General features: G+C 32.6%; 1 protein-coding gene across 1 annotated transcript in view; it reads left to right on the forward strand.

The window, feature by feature from the left end:
* The window catches only part of LOC148273225 (uncharacterized), a 64,623-nt gene extending 49,098 nt beyond the window's left edge, over positions 1 to 15,525 (forward strand). The window contains exons 3-7 of the mRNA XM_088238982.1: positions 2,290 to 2,417; positions 4,626 to 4,778; positions 7,353 to 7,529; positions 10,612 to 10,915; positions 11,701 to 15,525. Coding sequence (XP_088095108.1) covers positions 2,290 to 2,417; positions 4,626 to 4,778; positions 7,353 to 7,529; positions 10,612 to 10,915; positions 11,701 to 12,260 — 1,322 coding nt within the window. The 3' untranslated portion in view covers positions 12,261 to 15,525. The remainder of the gene's footprint in view (positions 1 to 2,289; positions 2,418 to 4,625; positions 4,779 to 7,352; positions 7,530 to 10,611; positions 10,916 to 11,700) is intronic.
* Positions 15,526 to 16,996: the final 1,471 nt, after the last annotated feature.

Consider the following 16,996-nt stretch of genomic DNA (forward strand, 5'->3'; position numbering starts at 1 on the left):
GAGGAACCTTTTCAGACTGTATGAAAAGACTGAAGAAAAGAAAAAAGACTGTATTTTGGCTTCGAAAAAATAATAACCACAATTTTTAATATTTATATAATAATAATGATGAGAAACAACCCAATATTCGAACTATAAAAAATCTTCATTTACCAAGACAACTTGCTATAATGCTATGTTGTCGTCAATTGATAGATTTCAATTGATTGTTTAAAAAAAAATTACATGAAAGATAAATTAATAGGAATTGTGAAATTTTGACTAGGTAGCGTAAAAAAAAATCCACATTATCTCAATAATATTATTCACTAATAATAGTATTTTCTCAATGATCTTCACAATAATAACGGTATTTTATTAAATACAATCAAATGTTATTTCATATCTAATTGTACAATTCTTTATCTGTCTAACGTGAGTTCAGACAAAGCCAACGCTTACATTGTAGGTACATAATAAAAAACACACCTTTTTGAAAATATTCAACATTTTTCAATTAGAACAATGATGTAGTATATAAAGTAATTGTTATTTTTGTTAATAAATCATGATTTTTATTATTATTATTAAAAATATTTTTTTTATTTGTTAAACACCCACATAGTCAAATATTTTTACCTTGCCCAATTTCAATATCCAAGTGAAATTTATTTTGCAACATCTTACTAAATATTGACTGCAAACCATCTCCGGGGATTGAAAATAGAAGAAGAAAAGTAAATGTTATAGGTACTCCTCTCGATTATATCTTGCGACTCGTGCCATGAGACAGCACGCCCAGAAACAACCCCTTTCATCACAGATTCAACCCCTTTAGGGGTAGAAAATTTATGGTGCTAGGTTAACTATCAATCACTCCGTTCATTCTTTGATTATTTTAGCAGTTATTCAGTTTTTAAATAAATATACTAAAAAATAAATCACTGTTAAATAAAAATCTAAATAATGTTAGTATAATATTGCATTCCGTTTTGAATATTTTAATATTTTGGTCGATATTTTATATAAATCATCCGTTTATTTTTTCGGATACTTTTTAATTGAAATGAAAAAATCTGTTTTTAATTTAAATTAGTAGTTTTTCCTCTCTGTTGCAATAAATTTAGAAAACACATTGTCAACCATTTTAGTTGAAATATAAGCGTTTTCGTAAAATAGGTATTAATAAAATATATCTTTAAAATATAAATATCAATTGAACTATTTAAAATTTCTACTATCATTATGACACGTGGCCCCTAACCCTACCGTCAGCCAATATCCGTCGTTAATCGGCCATAAATCATAATTTAAAGACAATTTCTAATTCCGCCTCGTGTCACAGAATAACGAATCAACGCATCACAAAAAAGTGTTGCCAGTATAATCAGCATTTTACTTGTACATATTAAAAAGTCAACAAAAAGCAATTATCCACGGCCGTATATAAACCTTTTCGCATAATCGCGACTGAATAGGAGGGGAAAATGGAATATGAAAAATGAAAGGGTTGCAGCGACCGGTGCAATAATATAAGCCGTTTATCATCGCCTTATAGAAATCAAGCGGGAAATATGTAATTTCTGTACTGTTGTGATTATCGGTCGTGTGATGGTCGATGGCAGGGGGTTTAGGACTCGACAAAGAAAGGGTTGTAACACGAGGGGTGGAGGCGGCGGCGGCGGCAGCGATTGGCTGCTAATGCGCGATAAACGGGATCTCATCTCCCGCCACCCTTTTTAGCTCATAAACAAGATGGATGATACAAAAAACGAGTTTTTAATAAATCTGTTATAATTTCGGTGCTTCATTGCCACAGAATGGCGTTTATTATTTAATATCATTAAGGTTTTTCAAATTAAAATATTAATTAGCGTTCGTACAATTCATCATTTGGAAGGATGTTTACTATGTAATTCAAGTCGAATTCAAATAAAATATTATGCTTTTTATTTTATTTTATTTTTGCAAAAGTTATTAACACGGACAATTGTATAAAACGCAATAAAAATTCGTCTGCTAATTGATTAAAATGTAGTTTTCTATGGATTTTTATCGTAAAAAATATTTTTAAGTTAGACTTAAACTATTTGAAATATTAACAACTCACATAAAAGTAAAACATTACATCTTTATGAAGCTTTGTTAGACTTTTGAGTATCTATATAGCACCTCCGTGATTTACTTCAATTTACAATTAATAGTGATATCAAATAGTAATTGAGTACAAAGTTAAATTTTATATGCTTAACATGAAAATTACAACGTTAATACTTCAACTTAATTTCAACTTTGATTCATTTGTTTTAGATGGGGAGACGGGAGGAGATAGCGGAGACGATAGAAGTGGAGGAAGTGAGAGATTGGGCTCACTACACCGACTAGGACCTCATGATGAGCATTCCCTGGATTCAGACAGAGGTGGCGCCCTGAACTTGGTAATTATCCATTAAAATGCTTTTATTATTTTCATTGCTCGGCTAATATTTTCATATTATGTATTTATTCCCCTGTACCAGTTTTTTTCAATCTGTGGGTCGCGAAGCCTTGCTATTTTTTAAGATCTGGTGCTACCAACCCCTCTCCCCCCAGGTTTTTAATTTTATATTACTACCTAAAGGGGTTGCGTATTCAAAAAGGTTGAAAAACACTGCCATAGGGCAGCAAAAAGGCTAAAGAATTATAATAAAAAATTTGATATATTTGCGTGCTTTATACAAGTTAACTATAAAATAGGCAAAAGAGTTTTAAAAATTCATGATCAGGTAATTACTTCGTTCATTATTTTTAACGTTACATACTTTTTTTGTCTTATATTTATTCATATTAAATATGTTATTTTAGAAATAAAAATATCATCGAAAAAATCAAAGTAAGCTTTACGAAAATATTTTTTTTATTCTTTGTTACTTTCATAATTATATAATGAAACTCCCTTAAGGCGTAAATCGAATTATAATTAATAACTTATATAGGTCATTGTGCTTCTACGTTACAGACAAAAATACTTTGCGCCTAGTTAAAGTCCAGTAGCTGTACATGAAAGTAACGCGTAATGCATGGATTTATAAAACGGAGTATATTACACGGATTACAGTATACGAAGGATATTAGATGAAAATTACGAGATTGAATAAATTAGCTAATTTTGTATGTAACTTTTGTGTAGATACAAACTATACACAATGTATTCTTCTCTTTTTTCAATTAAGAAAATTTTAATTATCTGGGGTTATTTTTTTAAATTTTTTTTACCACAACAGGCCAGGATACCCAATTACAGTGGTGAATTACATCACAGAATACCCAGGCTTGAGAAAAATCACATTTAATATTTGTGTTCTCACTGGGAATCGAACCCGGAACCATCCGTGTGTGAGTCAAGCGTCTTGACCACTACACCACGGAGGCCGTATTATATTATTCGTAAATTGATACTTCATCCGAAATCAGATTAGAAAATAGTAGGTATAAAAATAATCATAAATATGATTTTGTTCAATCATTTTATCAGAGAATTTTTTTTATCGTACACACTGTGTTTTAATTTCATTTTTTTACTTTTTTTAAATATGTAAATGTTTTTTTTAAATCAGCTTATTAAACATTCGAAAGCACTGTTTATATATATGTGAACCATTTCCGTGTTTAGAATTAAGAATAAAACTATGAAATGTCACTACAGCGTTTTTTTAACAATTATTGTTAGATTTTTACACTTTTATCTTCCAACAAACCTACAATCGATTGATTTACAGAATTAATAATTGAACAATGTTCGTTTATATAAATCTTTGAATCTATATTTATTACGTCAATTAATGTAGAAAGTTGCATCCCTTGAAGTGGTTTACACTTTTCTGGAATATTTTCTCCCCTACTGAGTATTATTCTTTTCCCACTAGATTTTACATTGTGCGAGGGTGAATTGGATTTATATAAAGTGTTTTAAATTCTTCGGGGAGAACATGTGTTACATTGACATAACATATTATGATCCTTCTCACCCCATCATAAAGATGAAGAAAATACTTTTGATATCCCATGTTTATTGGAAAAATGAATGAATATTTTATAAAAACAAGTATCGAAGTTTGAAACTATATTTTGGGAGTACCACCAGCTAGATTTTTTAATGTTATAAGGGAATGATGATGATAATTTTTAGTAAAATATTTAACTCGTGTTGGAGTACCCGATTACAAATTGCTTTAAAAGCGGTTAACCGGACTTAGGTACATGTATTTATTTATGTTTTTTTGTAAAAATTACTAAGCACCTATAAATGAATAAGTTTCTAATATACGTGGGTGTGTGTGAAGTATTTTTCGACAAATTTCTCGAAGGGACTGATTTGCGCTCAGCACTAAAATAATGTTATTTAGGAGTAAATGCCTACCTCATTTTGACTAAAAACTCGCCATTTCTCCGTAGGAGTAGGTAGAAATGATGGACCGGCACACACGTCTATCCTCACATAAACATTCCAGTCTGCTTTTGACATGGCCAGATTTAAGTCTGAACTGACTTAATCTGAAATAGAAAATAATAGCATTACCCCCAGATATCTGTAAGAGTATTTTAGTGCTGTTTGAATTCAGCGCTACGGTGATTTTTGTATTTTAATCGCTCGTGTCTATGTCCAGGTGACTGATGTGTCCCAGAGGAACAGCAGGGGAGGCAGTTCCCCGCTGGGGGGCGGCGTCGGGCCGGGGGCGGGTCCGCCCGCGGTGCAGGCCGCCCTGGCAGCCCTGCAGGCGGGACACATGTCCCTCAACTCGCTCATGTCACACGCCCAGGTAACGAACACGATTCAAAGTATCTTGTGCAGTGTTTTTCAATGAAATGAATTGCAACAGAGAGAGAAAACATTTTTGAGAAGGGAATATGGAAGTCTAGGCAGTTGCAGAGGTTATGACTCGTCATTGACTGGATTAAGTAGCCACTTTACTTGCTGTAACATTCACCATTCTACCTATGTATTTAAAAAAAAATTACTTGAGTCTAAAATGTTCTTCATCTCTGTTGTAATATGTTGATCTTAAGATAAGTTTGTGGTTTCCACATCTACGCAATTTTCAAAAGTTACATAATATAAGTATCTAATCAAATCAGATGTGATTTTATTAATATTATTCCGAATTTTCTCGTAGGTGACATCTGTTGACTTTTTAGTAAAACTTTAATAGTCTAGACCAGAGGTAGCCAACATGGTCAGATCCGCGATCTATTTTTTACCGTCCAGTGACCGTGCGCAGATACCAATCATGATTTCCCTTTTTAGAGCAGGTGCATTGGGCACTGCGCTGGAACTCCAATTGCAGCGTATCTAGATCATTTTTGTTTGTAAGATTGTTGTGACATTTACGTTTGTAGCAGGAGGCAAAACTAGCAGTTCTAACAATGGGGCAAAAACTAACAAAGGCAATACTAAACTACTAGACCGTAGCAACACTAACAACGTAGTTCTGATGACGACCTTAATTTATGGAAGTGAAGTATGGAATTGGAAAAATAATGATAAAAGTAGTTTGAATGCTTTCGAAATGCGATCTCTCGGCGGATGTGTGGTAAAACGATGTATGATAGGAGCAAACATGTCGGGATCTCGCCGCGCACTACGTAAGGCTGAGACAAGCATTATCGACAAAAGAAAGGCGTGCTGCGTTGGTTTGGACATATAGAGCGAATGGACAGGGAAAACCGGCTAAAAGAATCTAAGATGCGAATGTTGATGTATGCAGAAAACGAGAAAGACAAGATCAAATTCAACAAATATTTTAATATGGATACTTCAAGAGTAGGAATATAATATGTATGAATGTAGAGAAAGCGAATCGAACTTGTCAAGGCACGAGCCTTGGGTCTCGAGGATTCTAAAATACTTATTTAGGGTACTGGTTCTAATTGAAAAAATAATAATGAAAATAAAAATTTGCGTTCTTATAATTCGCAAAATATTTCAGTTTTGGAGGCCACTTTCAACGAGTTAACTTGCTATTAAAAAAAACGGGAATCAAGTTGGCCCGAAATGAGGTTCAAACCTCGGACCTCTGATCCGTGAATCTGCGACAGCCACGGGATCACAATCCGATTTACCATACATCTAATTTAAAACAATAATTATGTAAAGCATGCAATATAACTAGATGGCTAAAAATTCTTAAAAATCTTCGTCTTTCCGTAATTTTTTTTTTCTTCGCCTTGCCGCGATCGACAGTTCTAATAACTACGATCGACCGGTTAGCCACCCCTGGTCTAGACTCCCAGATTTACACATTCATTAATAATTCCTTCATCTCTGTTGAAATTTGTTTGTTGTTGAATAGATTAACAGTAAATCGTAACGAAACTTTTTGGACCACTGAGCCTCGATTACAAAACAGAGTTCTCTTAAATTGTCTACAAAGTCAATTCTATTTTTCTGCACAAAAATGTGTATGCATGTCTGAAAGATTTTTTTTGTAACATTTTCAATTACAGGTTACCGACGAAGATATTTTTAATGTAAATATTAAATAAACATTTTCATTCAGAACATTCGATTTTGCTTTATAGACAATTGAAGATAACTCTGTTAACTTCCCATTGTAATAGGAGTCCTTAATAGCTAGCACAAGAGTCACATAGAGTTCGTTCGTACGTAGCGGAAACGAGAGCGAAATACAATTTCAAAAGAATTAGAAGCAGACATGGCCAACCTTTTTAGCATCCGTGCCAAATTTTCGAAGAGAGATTTCCCGCCGGGCCACTCACCAAAGTTTTGTCGTTATTCAAACCAAACAATAGAACATATATAGTTTATAAAACCAAACGTAGAATCAAATGTTTTTACTAGATTGAAGTTCAAATTTGAAAAAAAAAATAGTGAGACGTCTGACTTTGTTTAGAAGAGCTAAGAGCGTCAATGTGTATTTCGACTGATGTCATTGCTACACGAAAAGAGTTTTGCCATGCTAGATAATAAAACATGAAATCAGATGCTCGATTTTTCAAATTGTCTTTAATATGTTTCAAAAGTCGTCCACGCGTCTAGTAATAGTTTGACGAGCCAGGCTTATTTTTGAGGAACAATTTTTCTTTTCAGAACAAAGTATTTCAGTTACCCTTTCCAAACATTCATCTTGGTAGTTTAAGTTACACCAAAAGTAAAAATGTTTATTAGTAATTATGCTCCGCGGACCACATGTTGTCGCCCGCGACCCCGCGTTGGCCACCCATGATTAGAGTGAGATCGATGTATGGGATACGATAGAACTTACGAAACGAAAGCATGACGTGCTAATAGGTCTAATCCATAAGTCCGCGAACTTGTTAAACAAAATTGAATACGCTTATTTTATTACGAATGTGACAGTTTCTTTTATTTTCAGAATCAACAAATGTATGTGCAGAACCCCGTGGGGGCCCTGGCGGGGCTGTCGGGGGCCGAGCTGCAGGCCCTCCAGAGAGCGCTGCAGCACCAAGCGGGGCTCCGGGCGCAGCTCCACGGACTGGCCATGCTGCAACCCCCGCAGGGAAACCAACCGCAGTTCTTCCTGCAAAATCAGGTTAGCCATCACACCTAATTAAAGTAAACTAAATTATTAGGAAATCGTGACTGACTGAGTCCCCCAGGACTATAACGCTGCGGGCGGAAGTGTGCTTTCTCCATCTGATTTGGTATTGTGAACATCAGATTTATTTCATTTTAATAATAAAACACTTTTAATGTTTTCGTTTATCAAACAAAAATTTATTTATTTTTTAATAAATCAAAACCAGTAAAAAAAATGCTCGCCTGTATGGAATGAGACAAGTTTACATATTTAATAATTTATTTTTAATTATTTTACCAAGTTCCATAAAATTGTTTGTAAATTAAACTTTTTTTTTTGTATTATGCAATGAAAAAATATATACCATAAATTGTCAATTGAACGTTCTAGGATATAGAAATAATATTATGTTTTTGAATCAAAATAAAATATTTTTTTAAATAAAAGAACATAGTAATGCATAAATCAGAAACTTATAGCGTAATCAATTAGGAAGTTTAGTGCTACGAAAAAATAAATATAAAAATGTTTTCTTACGCGCGGTAAAAAATAGTGGCGAAATTTCTTGAAAATGAATGAAAAAATAATTTAAATTATTTCGAACAACGTTATCAGGTCATTCAAACCAACCAACGATAGAGTGTTGTGATAATTTTTTTTTAACGGAAAGCCAATTCACCTATCAGCAGAACTCACCAAAGAGAGCTTGTGACCTCACACGCAGAGTATTTTCAAAATTACAAAATTTTGAAAAATCATGGCGCTGATAATACAATACATAAAAATATATCTAAAAATAAATTTGGTTTAGTTTGATGTCTATGATTTTTTATTCTTTTTCAACTCTGAACTCCCTCATTTGAGAGTTATGTAGAAAAAGTTTTTTTTTTGTTTAAATAACACATGACGTGTAATACTTCAATCGTTAGTGCAATGAAAATATAACCTTTTTGTGTCTTCCCCACGAAAACTTATTTTTATCGGATAGTTGCTATGTCTGTTTTTCTATAATCTTGAATACATTCTACGTATTAAGATTGCCTTTTCATATTATTACTACTTACGATTATTCCTGAAGTGCGGTTTTTGTTAATAAAACAACTTTACCTTTACATACAAAAAATATTTCATATTCGTTTTATATCTTTAACCGATCAAGTATTTCAGGTAGATTTTTATACAGTTCACTGAAAAATAGAACAAATAAGCTTAGAAATTTTCAAACCACCCCCACCAATCAATGCAATTAATGAATTGAAATATTTATAAACAACTGATGTTATAATGCAGTATAATATCCTATAGGGACTTCTATCACAGACATATACCCGCTCAAGTCACCCTGGCAGAGATATAACACATTCTGTTCAGGTTTGATTTAAACCGATATTACTGACTGTTCATTTATTAATTTAATATAGTGATATACTTAGGTATCTAGTTTCATTTTCTTAAATCCCATTTATGGGAGATATGTTGGTGATGAATCAAAGTCCTGTTTTGGAATACGCACTTAGAAGCATGATTGTTGTAACTGTATCTTATCTATGATGGTTTTTTTTTTAACTGTGCAAAGGCTGCACATTTTAGCGCATCCTTATAAACTTTTTTTATTAATATTTCTATAGACTAGAGATACTAGATTAAAAATTTAACAATGCTATGCTCTTTTTGCAATATAAACATAAATATATTAGAAAAGTAGTACCCATCTAATTAGATCAATATTTGAATGTGTAAATTTGTCTTTTTTCAAATAATTTGATCAATACACATGCTTTACAGTTATCGAGTAAAATCTATATCAATAAACAAAATGTCCAAGATTAGATTTACCTGAATGTATATTAATTTATAAAATAAATACTTTGGGTTAGTACTAAATATAATATCATTGTGTAAAGGGAGAGTTTCAGTGCACTCAAATTAACTTTAGCAAGTTAATGTTTGTCGCAGGAGCTATAACCATCATGTATGGCATTGTAAAAAACCAGGATGAAAGAAGGCTAAATTCTGTCGAATGCAATCCTTGAAGAATGTGTAGTAAAACTATCTACGATATGTACATAGATATCAAGACCTGGGCTGGTATTTCAAACGCTCTCATGGCAGTATTATCTCGTGTATTTACATACAAAATACACGAGAAAAATGGTTTTCTCGTGCCACGAGAGTGGTTCAGAATAGCACCCCTGGGATGCTATTCTAAATCTTCCTCATGGGCGTAGAAAGTGGTTCATTTATGGATTTTTATATTTTGCATGCGAATACACTTTGCTTTGTATATGGCCATAAGGATGATTTAATGAAGGGATTCGTTCCACGCAGTACTGTTTTAGAAAAAAACCGCCTAAAAATGAAGGTACTAAAATAGGCGCAAATGTGGATACGTTTCCTCGTATAAAAATCATTTCAGTATTTTAAAAAGAAAATTGTTTGTTATTTATCGTACTTTCATTTTATTTTAAAAATATAACATGATAAAAAAATACTTAATATAATTATTATAAAATCGTAACAATTTTTTTTTACGATCACTCTTCCGTTGCGCATGCGTCTCTGCGCCTTGTAAGTAAAAGAGCGATGTAAGGAATGAGCAAGTTCAGTGCTACAGGAAATTTGATTTTAAAAAATGTTTTCTTACATACGGTACAAATAGAGCATAAATTTCTTTAAAATGTATGAAAAAAATATTAAAAATGGACTACTTTAAATGACGTCACAAGTTCTTCTAAAGTAACTAATGATAGAAGTGTTACAATAGATTCTTGGTTTCCGGGAAACCAACCTATTAATCAGGAAAACTCACCGAAAAGAACTAGGGACGTAGCTTGCGGAGTAATTAAAAAAATACAATAAAAAAGTAGCTATGATAATACGATGCACAAATTTAAAAAAAAAAATTTTTAAAAAGCACTGAATTTCCTCATTCAAAATACGAATAATAAAATAATTATATTATTATGAAGGAATGTTAAATTAATGTAATTTTTTTAGTATTTATTTAATTTTTGTAACATTTAAAAAGTGGATCCGGTGCATTGTTATTCATCCGTAGTCACAAAGCGTTATTAACGGCTTGCATCTCATCCAGGTTCAGCAAGCAGTGGCGCAGGCCGCCCAGCAGTTGCAGCAACTGCAGCAACAGCAGCACCCGCCGCACTCGCCCAGCCCCGGGCAGACTGGGGGCGCGGCGCAGACCACGCCCCCCAACCAGGGCGCCGGCACCGGGGGGCTCCCGGCCGGGATGCTTACCCCATCCACGCCCAGCTCGGGAGGCCTGACGCCGCACCACCACAAGAACCCGCGCCTGTTGGAGCCCTCGCCGGAGGAGACCACCGACTTGGAGGAGCTGGAACAGTTCGCCAAGACCTTCAAACAGAGAAGGATTAAACTAGGTGTTTATTTATTTATTTACTAAATTTTGCCAAGCCCTTTAAACAGACAAGGATAAAATTAGATTTTTAATTCATTATTTTATTTGGAAAACCAACAGTTCTACATATTATTTATAGTTACCATTAACAAATATTGCATGGACTCGGAACCAATAATAGATAACCGCAACTTGCAAAAAGTACCTAAGTAAAGAAATAAGTATAATACACATTGCCAAACATGTGTCCATTGTATGTCAATAGACACATGTTGGCAATTCTACAGTATCCGATAGCTTCTTAAAAAAATATCAAGCTTTGTTTTTGCTCTCCTGTAAGCCTAGCAAAGTGCAGTTTCGATGGTATACGTAGGGACCGTCGATATACACCAGGATTATTCTGTCACAATTTCGTTTCATAGGTTCGTTTGTTCGTCATATATCCATCTCATTCTAATGCAATCAAAACCATATTTCACTCTCCATGAATTTACGAAACAAATTATTTACAACATACTTACGGCCACAGGTAACCCTCCTACAACACGGTGGATAGGATAAATGCCATGTGAAATCGTGTTATATAGACTCAGACAGTACACAGGTTGGGAAAACAATCTAAAAAGTTTTTTTTTTCTTACTGAAAATTTTGCAAAAAAATATTTTTGTGTCAAACAGTAAAAAATAACTGTAACCAGCAATGTACTCATTTAAAAATACATCTGCCTATATTATACCTACTTTTATAAATTTCTTCCTGCGTGTTATTTTAGTTAAAAACATTAAATAAGTTTTTTTCTTTTACAGGTTTCACTCAAGGTGATGTCGGTCTTGCAATGGGAAAACTGTACGGAAATGACTTTTCACAGACGACAATATCTAGATTCGAAGCTTTAAACCTTAGTTTCAAGAACATGTGTAAATTAAAACCTCTTCTTCAGAAATGGTTAGAAGATGCGGATAACACCTTGAACAACCCGAGTTCGCTGAGCAATCCTCTCACGACACCCGAAGCAATAGGACGCCGCAGGAAGAAAAGAACTTCCATTGAGACAAGCGTCAGAGTGGCTCTGGAAAAAGCCTTTTTAATGAACCCAAAACCTACCTCCGAGGAAATAACTTCCTTGGCTGACAGCTTATGCATGGAGAAGGAGGTAGTGAGAGTGTGGTTCTGCAATAGAAGACAGAAGGAGAAGAGAATCAATCCACCCACGTCCTCCATGGGCAGCCCTAATTCCATGAGTAATGGGAATGGGGCGATGTTCGCGGCGGCGCTGGCCAGCTCCTTCGCGGGCGGCCCCTTGGCGCTAGTGGCCGCCCCTCCACACTACGCGCCATCCCCACTACCCGCCATGAAGCAGGAATGACCCCGCCACGAGTGGGACCTCTCCGTACTTCTCGCACCCGACAATCGGTATATAGACTAACGGAAGCGCCTGTCGCCAGTGATCATAGTTATATTATACTGTCGTGCAATCCGGTAAATGTGAATTGTCCTCGGTTTCTGCTCTTACAGTGTCTACCGCGTTATATTGACACTTTTAATAGTGATGACAATTGTTATATAAAAACTATCTTGTTAATATTATCGACAGTCTTAGCGGCTCCATAAGTATATTTTCTAAGAGAATTGTGTAAATATTACCTTTAAGGTGAGAAATGTGCACCGTTGAACTGTTTTTGTATGCGTAATTCCAAATATACGAGAAGATTAAGAATAAAATATGAATAAATGAATAATCAATGTACTCCAGTATTTTGTCTGTCCAAAGATATATTATTGACTGGATCTCCATAGTATTGGATACAGTGCACATGAAGTATATTTTCTCTCACTGTTTAATTTGTCCCCAATATAAGATTTTCATCCCTACTATACTAACCCAGTCTTCCACGGACTAAAGTTCCTATAATATTTACTGTAAGTTTGAGACGTTTCCAAAGTTTTCTTTATTCTTGAATATTGTTGTATCTGTGTATTACATATCGTATAAAATTAACCGCATGAATAGCTCTGTTGACGCTACAAAAGTCTTAACATGGCTATTTATGCCTAATCTTTTAATATTATGTACATTGTAAAAATCTGGTTTCTTCACAGAAATACTAAAGTTATTAAATATTTAATTAGGTGTTTATAATATGGACAAGCTTATAATGGAGACTACTAAAGCATTTATTTATTGAAAGCCTTCTCAATTTGAAAACCTTAATTCATAATGTTTTTAAATTAACTAGGCTTTATTTTTTTAAAGAAAACATAATGATAATTTGATTTATATGTAAACATCTTCATTTAGGCTTCCTTCCAAATATATTCAGCGAGTGGCATTGACTCACTAACATGCAGGGTCTTAAATCAAAAATATATTTTCAGAGTTATGCCACTTCTTGAAATGCAAAATTTAACGGAATTAGCATATCTCTCTTAAGAACTCATCTTCTCATATAAAGCAATAACTTGTTTAACAATTTTATCCTCAAGAGGAAATAAAGTATACACGAATGAGGACCAACGTGATGAGTTCCTACGAATTTTATTTCCTTTAAAAACATAAATGTATAACTATATTAATCTCAAGAGCAAGGCTAGCTAGTTTAGATTCTAAGAAAGTTTATATAACTGATAACTGTAAGGATTTTCTTTGTTTATCTTGTTTTACTTTCAACTGTTACAATGAGAACTTTGTTAGAGAAACTTTACATACCTTAACTACACTTTGCTGTAAATATTAACATAACACGAAGTGGATTGTGTAAGATAACACTAAATAATAAAAACGTAAAATACACACTGAAATTTTTTATTTTTCCATGGATTACTTTTTATAGAGAAATAAGAATGTACGCATTATAATTTATTGATACTGTCTTCAGTGAATACTGGAATGTATACATTATAAATATTTCAGAAATGCCTCATTTATTGAATGAGTAATTAAAGCATCTTGTGTATTTTTGTTTAAATATGTAGATTTGTGGTCAACCCAAAATATAAACTCTAAAAAATAAACAATTTTTTTTTTAACCTGTATGTTCATTTGAATTTTTATATTTACTTTTCACTTTGTAAAACAATAAAATTCTACTTAATATTAAATAATATTGCAACACAATCGCATTTTTAATATTCTGTTGATTTTGTAAATATATATATTTATATCAATTATATTGTTTCCTTCCAGTGTCCTTGTTAATATGTTAAACGCAAATATAAATTATTTATGAGTTTTCAACATTAGCTCATCAGTGTAATTATTATTATTTTTAAACAAGAATGTGAGATTGTATTTGAATTGCATAATTTTGAAAAATCCCAATACAAAGAGACAAAAGCCTTCTAACGAATATCACTAATAATATCTTTGCAATGGTCATAAATTTTTAATTTTCAAAGCAAATTTTTAATTGATTACAATCCATCCGAAAGAGTTTAAGTAGTCTTATATATTGACATTATTAATTCCATTCAATATTCAAAAGAAAAACTCATGTAAAGTATTCTAAGTAAAATTAGATGTGCATTACCCATATAAGTAAAATATCATCATAAACAAATACTTTTTTTACTATGGAAACAAAACATAAAAGATTAGTGTTACTTAAATCCACAGAACTAACCATTTGTCTTTTATTTCTATAATTAATTATAATGAACTTCCACCAAGAATTTTCACTAATAAACTTGAATGTTTCCAATAAATATTGTTTACAATCATGTGTGGGCTTTAGGCTTTTTTCTATATATCCCTAGATTTCTTAATGATATATCCTGACAAAATATTTATCAGTGTGATAAAGAACCATTATCAGTATTGTGGTGTAGATATGTATATTTATTCTACTATAAACCAATTAGGTGAACATAAAAGAGTGAAGGAATCATAAAAAAGCCAGTGTTTACCAACATTAAAACAATATTTTTTGTTTTAAATTTCTACATATTTTTGCAACACATTATAATGCTGCTTTTATAATTTACAGTAAAACTCCAATTATCTGGATTAATGCCAGGTTTTATGGCTTTTGAACGAATTGAATTCACATTAAAAAATTACATGTCCAGCAAAGTTAATTGCAGAATTAAATTTAAATTAAGAACATCCTTATTTTTCATTTCCTGATAACGATTTGTATATTTGGCAATCCGGGTGACTGGAGTTCGGATAAACGGAGTTGTACTGTCTATAATTTTTTTGCTCATTTTTGTTATCTTGTAGAAGTTTTATATGAGATGGTTTCATGTGTTTTTTTTTCCTTAGGTCAAATAATAGTCGTACACTGGTGTTGCTTTTATTAGTTGTTGTTAATGTATATATTATATAATTATTTATTTTGTACTCTTCAATCAATATCATATCAGTAACTATAAATACTGCAAACACTATTTTAACAAAATAATGTGAAAATTATAAGTAAATGTGTAGAATAAATAGAATACCTGTCCTATGTATAATAAGTCATGGATATCTTTCATTTTTACATTCCCTGAAATAAATCAATCTGTGAACATTTATATAACATTACATATTAATAAAGACTTAAAGATACAAGCTAAAAATAATAAATGTATGTGTGTAGGTTATTTAAAAAATAGAAAGAAAATGTGTGTTGAACTACCAACAAATAAAACCACAAACAAATTAAATATTATTTTATTAACAATCCCCTTTTCCTGTATTGAGGCGTAAAACAGCTCAACGATTTGACTGGAACATGAAGAAAGAGATAAAGGAAATAGAAAGAATTGACGCTTTTGTAAAGGAAATAGTAAGAAATGTCTAAATCTGTGCATTATGTAAGGCTGAGATAAGCATTATTGACAAAATTAAGGGGTTCTGCCATGGACATGTGCAACGAATGGACGGCGAACGTTCATAGATGCAGATAACGAGGAAGGCCGAGAAAGACATGGGATGACCAAATCTATCAAACACTTGAAGATGGACAAGTCAAAAGTCGGTCAATTTTTCGTGGAGTACCTTGTGAAAGACTGAGTTGGCTGGTGAAGACAGTTTGTGACAGGGATCATGGAGGATCTCCTTAGCGGCTTTTTTTTAATTTTCTATGCCGCGGTCTAAAGCGTGACAGTACATAGACATAATATTAATTTTATTATGGATAACTTATATAGCGCCATTTTCGTAATACAATACCTCAAGGGCGGCCTTACTAAGTGATTATATAAAGAAATAAATTTGACTTCAACTTTTTAAATTTGTAATTTAAGACAAACAATGTACTTCGTCATCACATTTGTCATACATAAAGTAAGAAATAAAATATAATATTTGGTACATTCAAATACATATTCCTACATATAACTAGTAAGAAAATAAAGATGACATGATATACATAAATATTGTAAAACAATTCAATTAATCAATAAGAAAAACTTTAAAATAAAAGTGTTGCTGTACAGCAACACTTTTATTTGAAATATTATTTATTAAAATACACAGTTGTAAGCAGGGAGAAAAGAAAATTTTAAACAGATTATTTACATGCTTTAAAATGTTTAACATCTGTGAAAAAAAAGTATGCAAAACTTATACAAAAAAGGAAGAAAAAAAACTAGATTTAGGTATCTACAAGAAATAATCAACAACAGCAAAATATTTTTTTACTTGAAACATATAACAAACAATAACAAAAGATAAAACTATTGTACAGTGGTGTCTTTGATACCAAATTTCTAGTGAAGCTCAGATTTTAAGGATAAGTATAATATGCGTATATGTAAGGTAGGTACCTACAGTAAATAACACAGTACGGAACATGTCTGTAGGAATCTTTAAGCATTTTTATATTGGTTGCTAGTTTTTTATCTTCAAAATGTGTTGATATAAAGAGAATTAAAATACATATTAGGTACTAGCAATGATTTCTTAGTGATTTCAGTTGCTTCATATGCTCCTTCGTCCCTGCTATTGTATATAAATAAGAATGTATATTACAGACTTACGCAACAATTGAACCTTTATCCATAGAATTAAGAATAGTCCAGAAGGAGCGTAGAATCATATTTGAATACATCGGACTGTGTCCAATAATCCCCCACTATGGCCTACTTTCGCCGCGCGCATTCGTGATGTCGCCGCGT

Source organism: Micrasema longulum, unplaced genomic scaffold (genome assembly GCF_059751315.1).
Source record: "Micrasema longulum isolate JH-2025_06_02 unplaced genomic scaffold, ASM5975131v1 h1tg002029l, whole genome shotgun sequence".
Taxonomy (NCBI): domain Eukaryota; kingdom Metazoa; phylum Arthropoda; class Insecta; order Trichoptera; family Brachycentridae; genus Micrasema; species Micrasema longulum.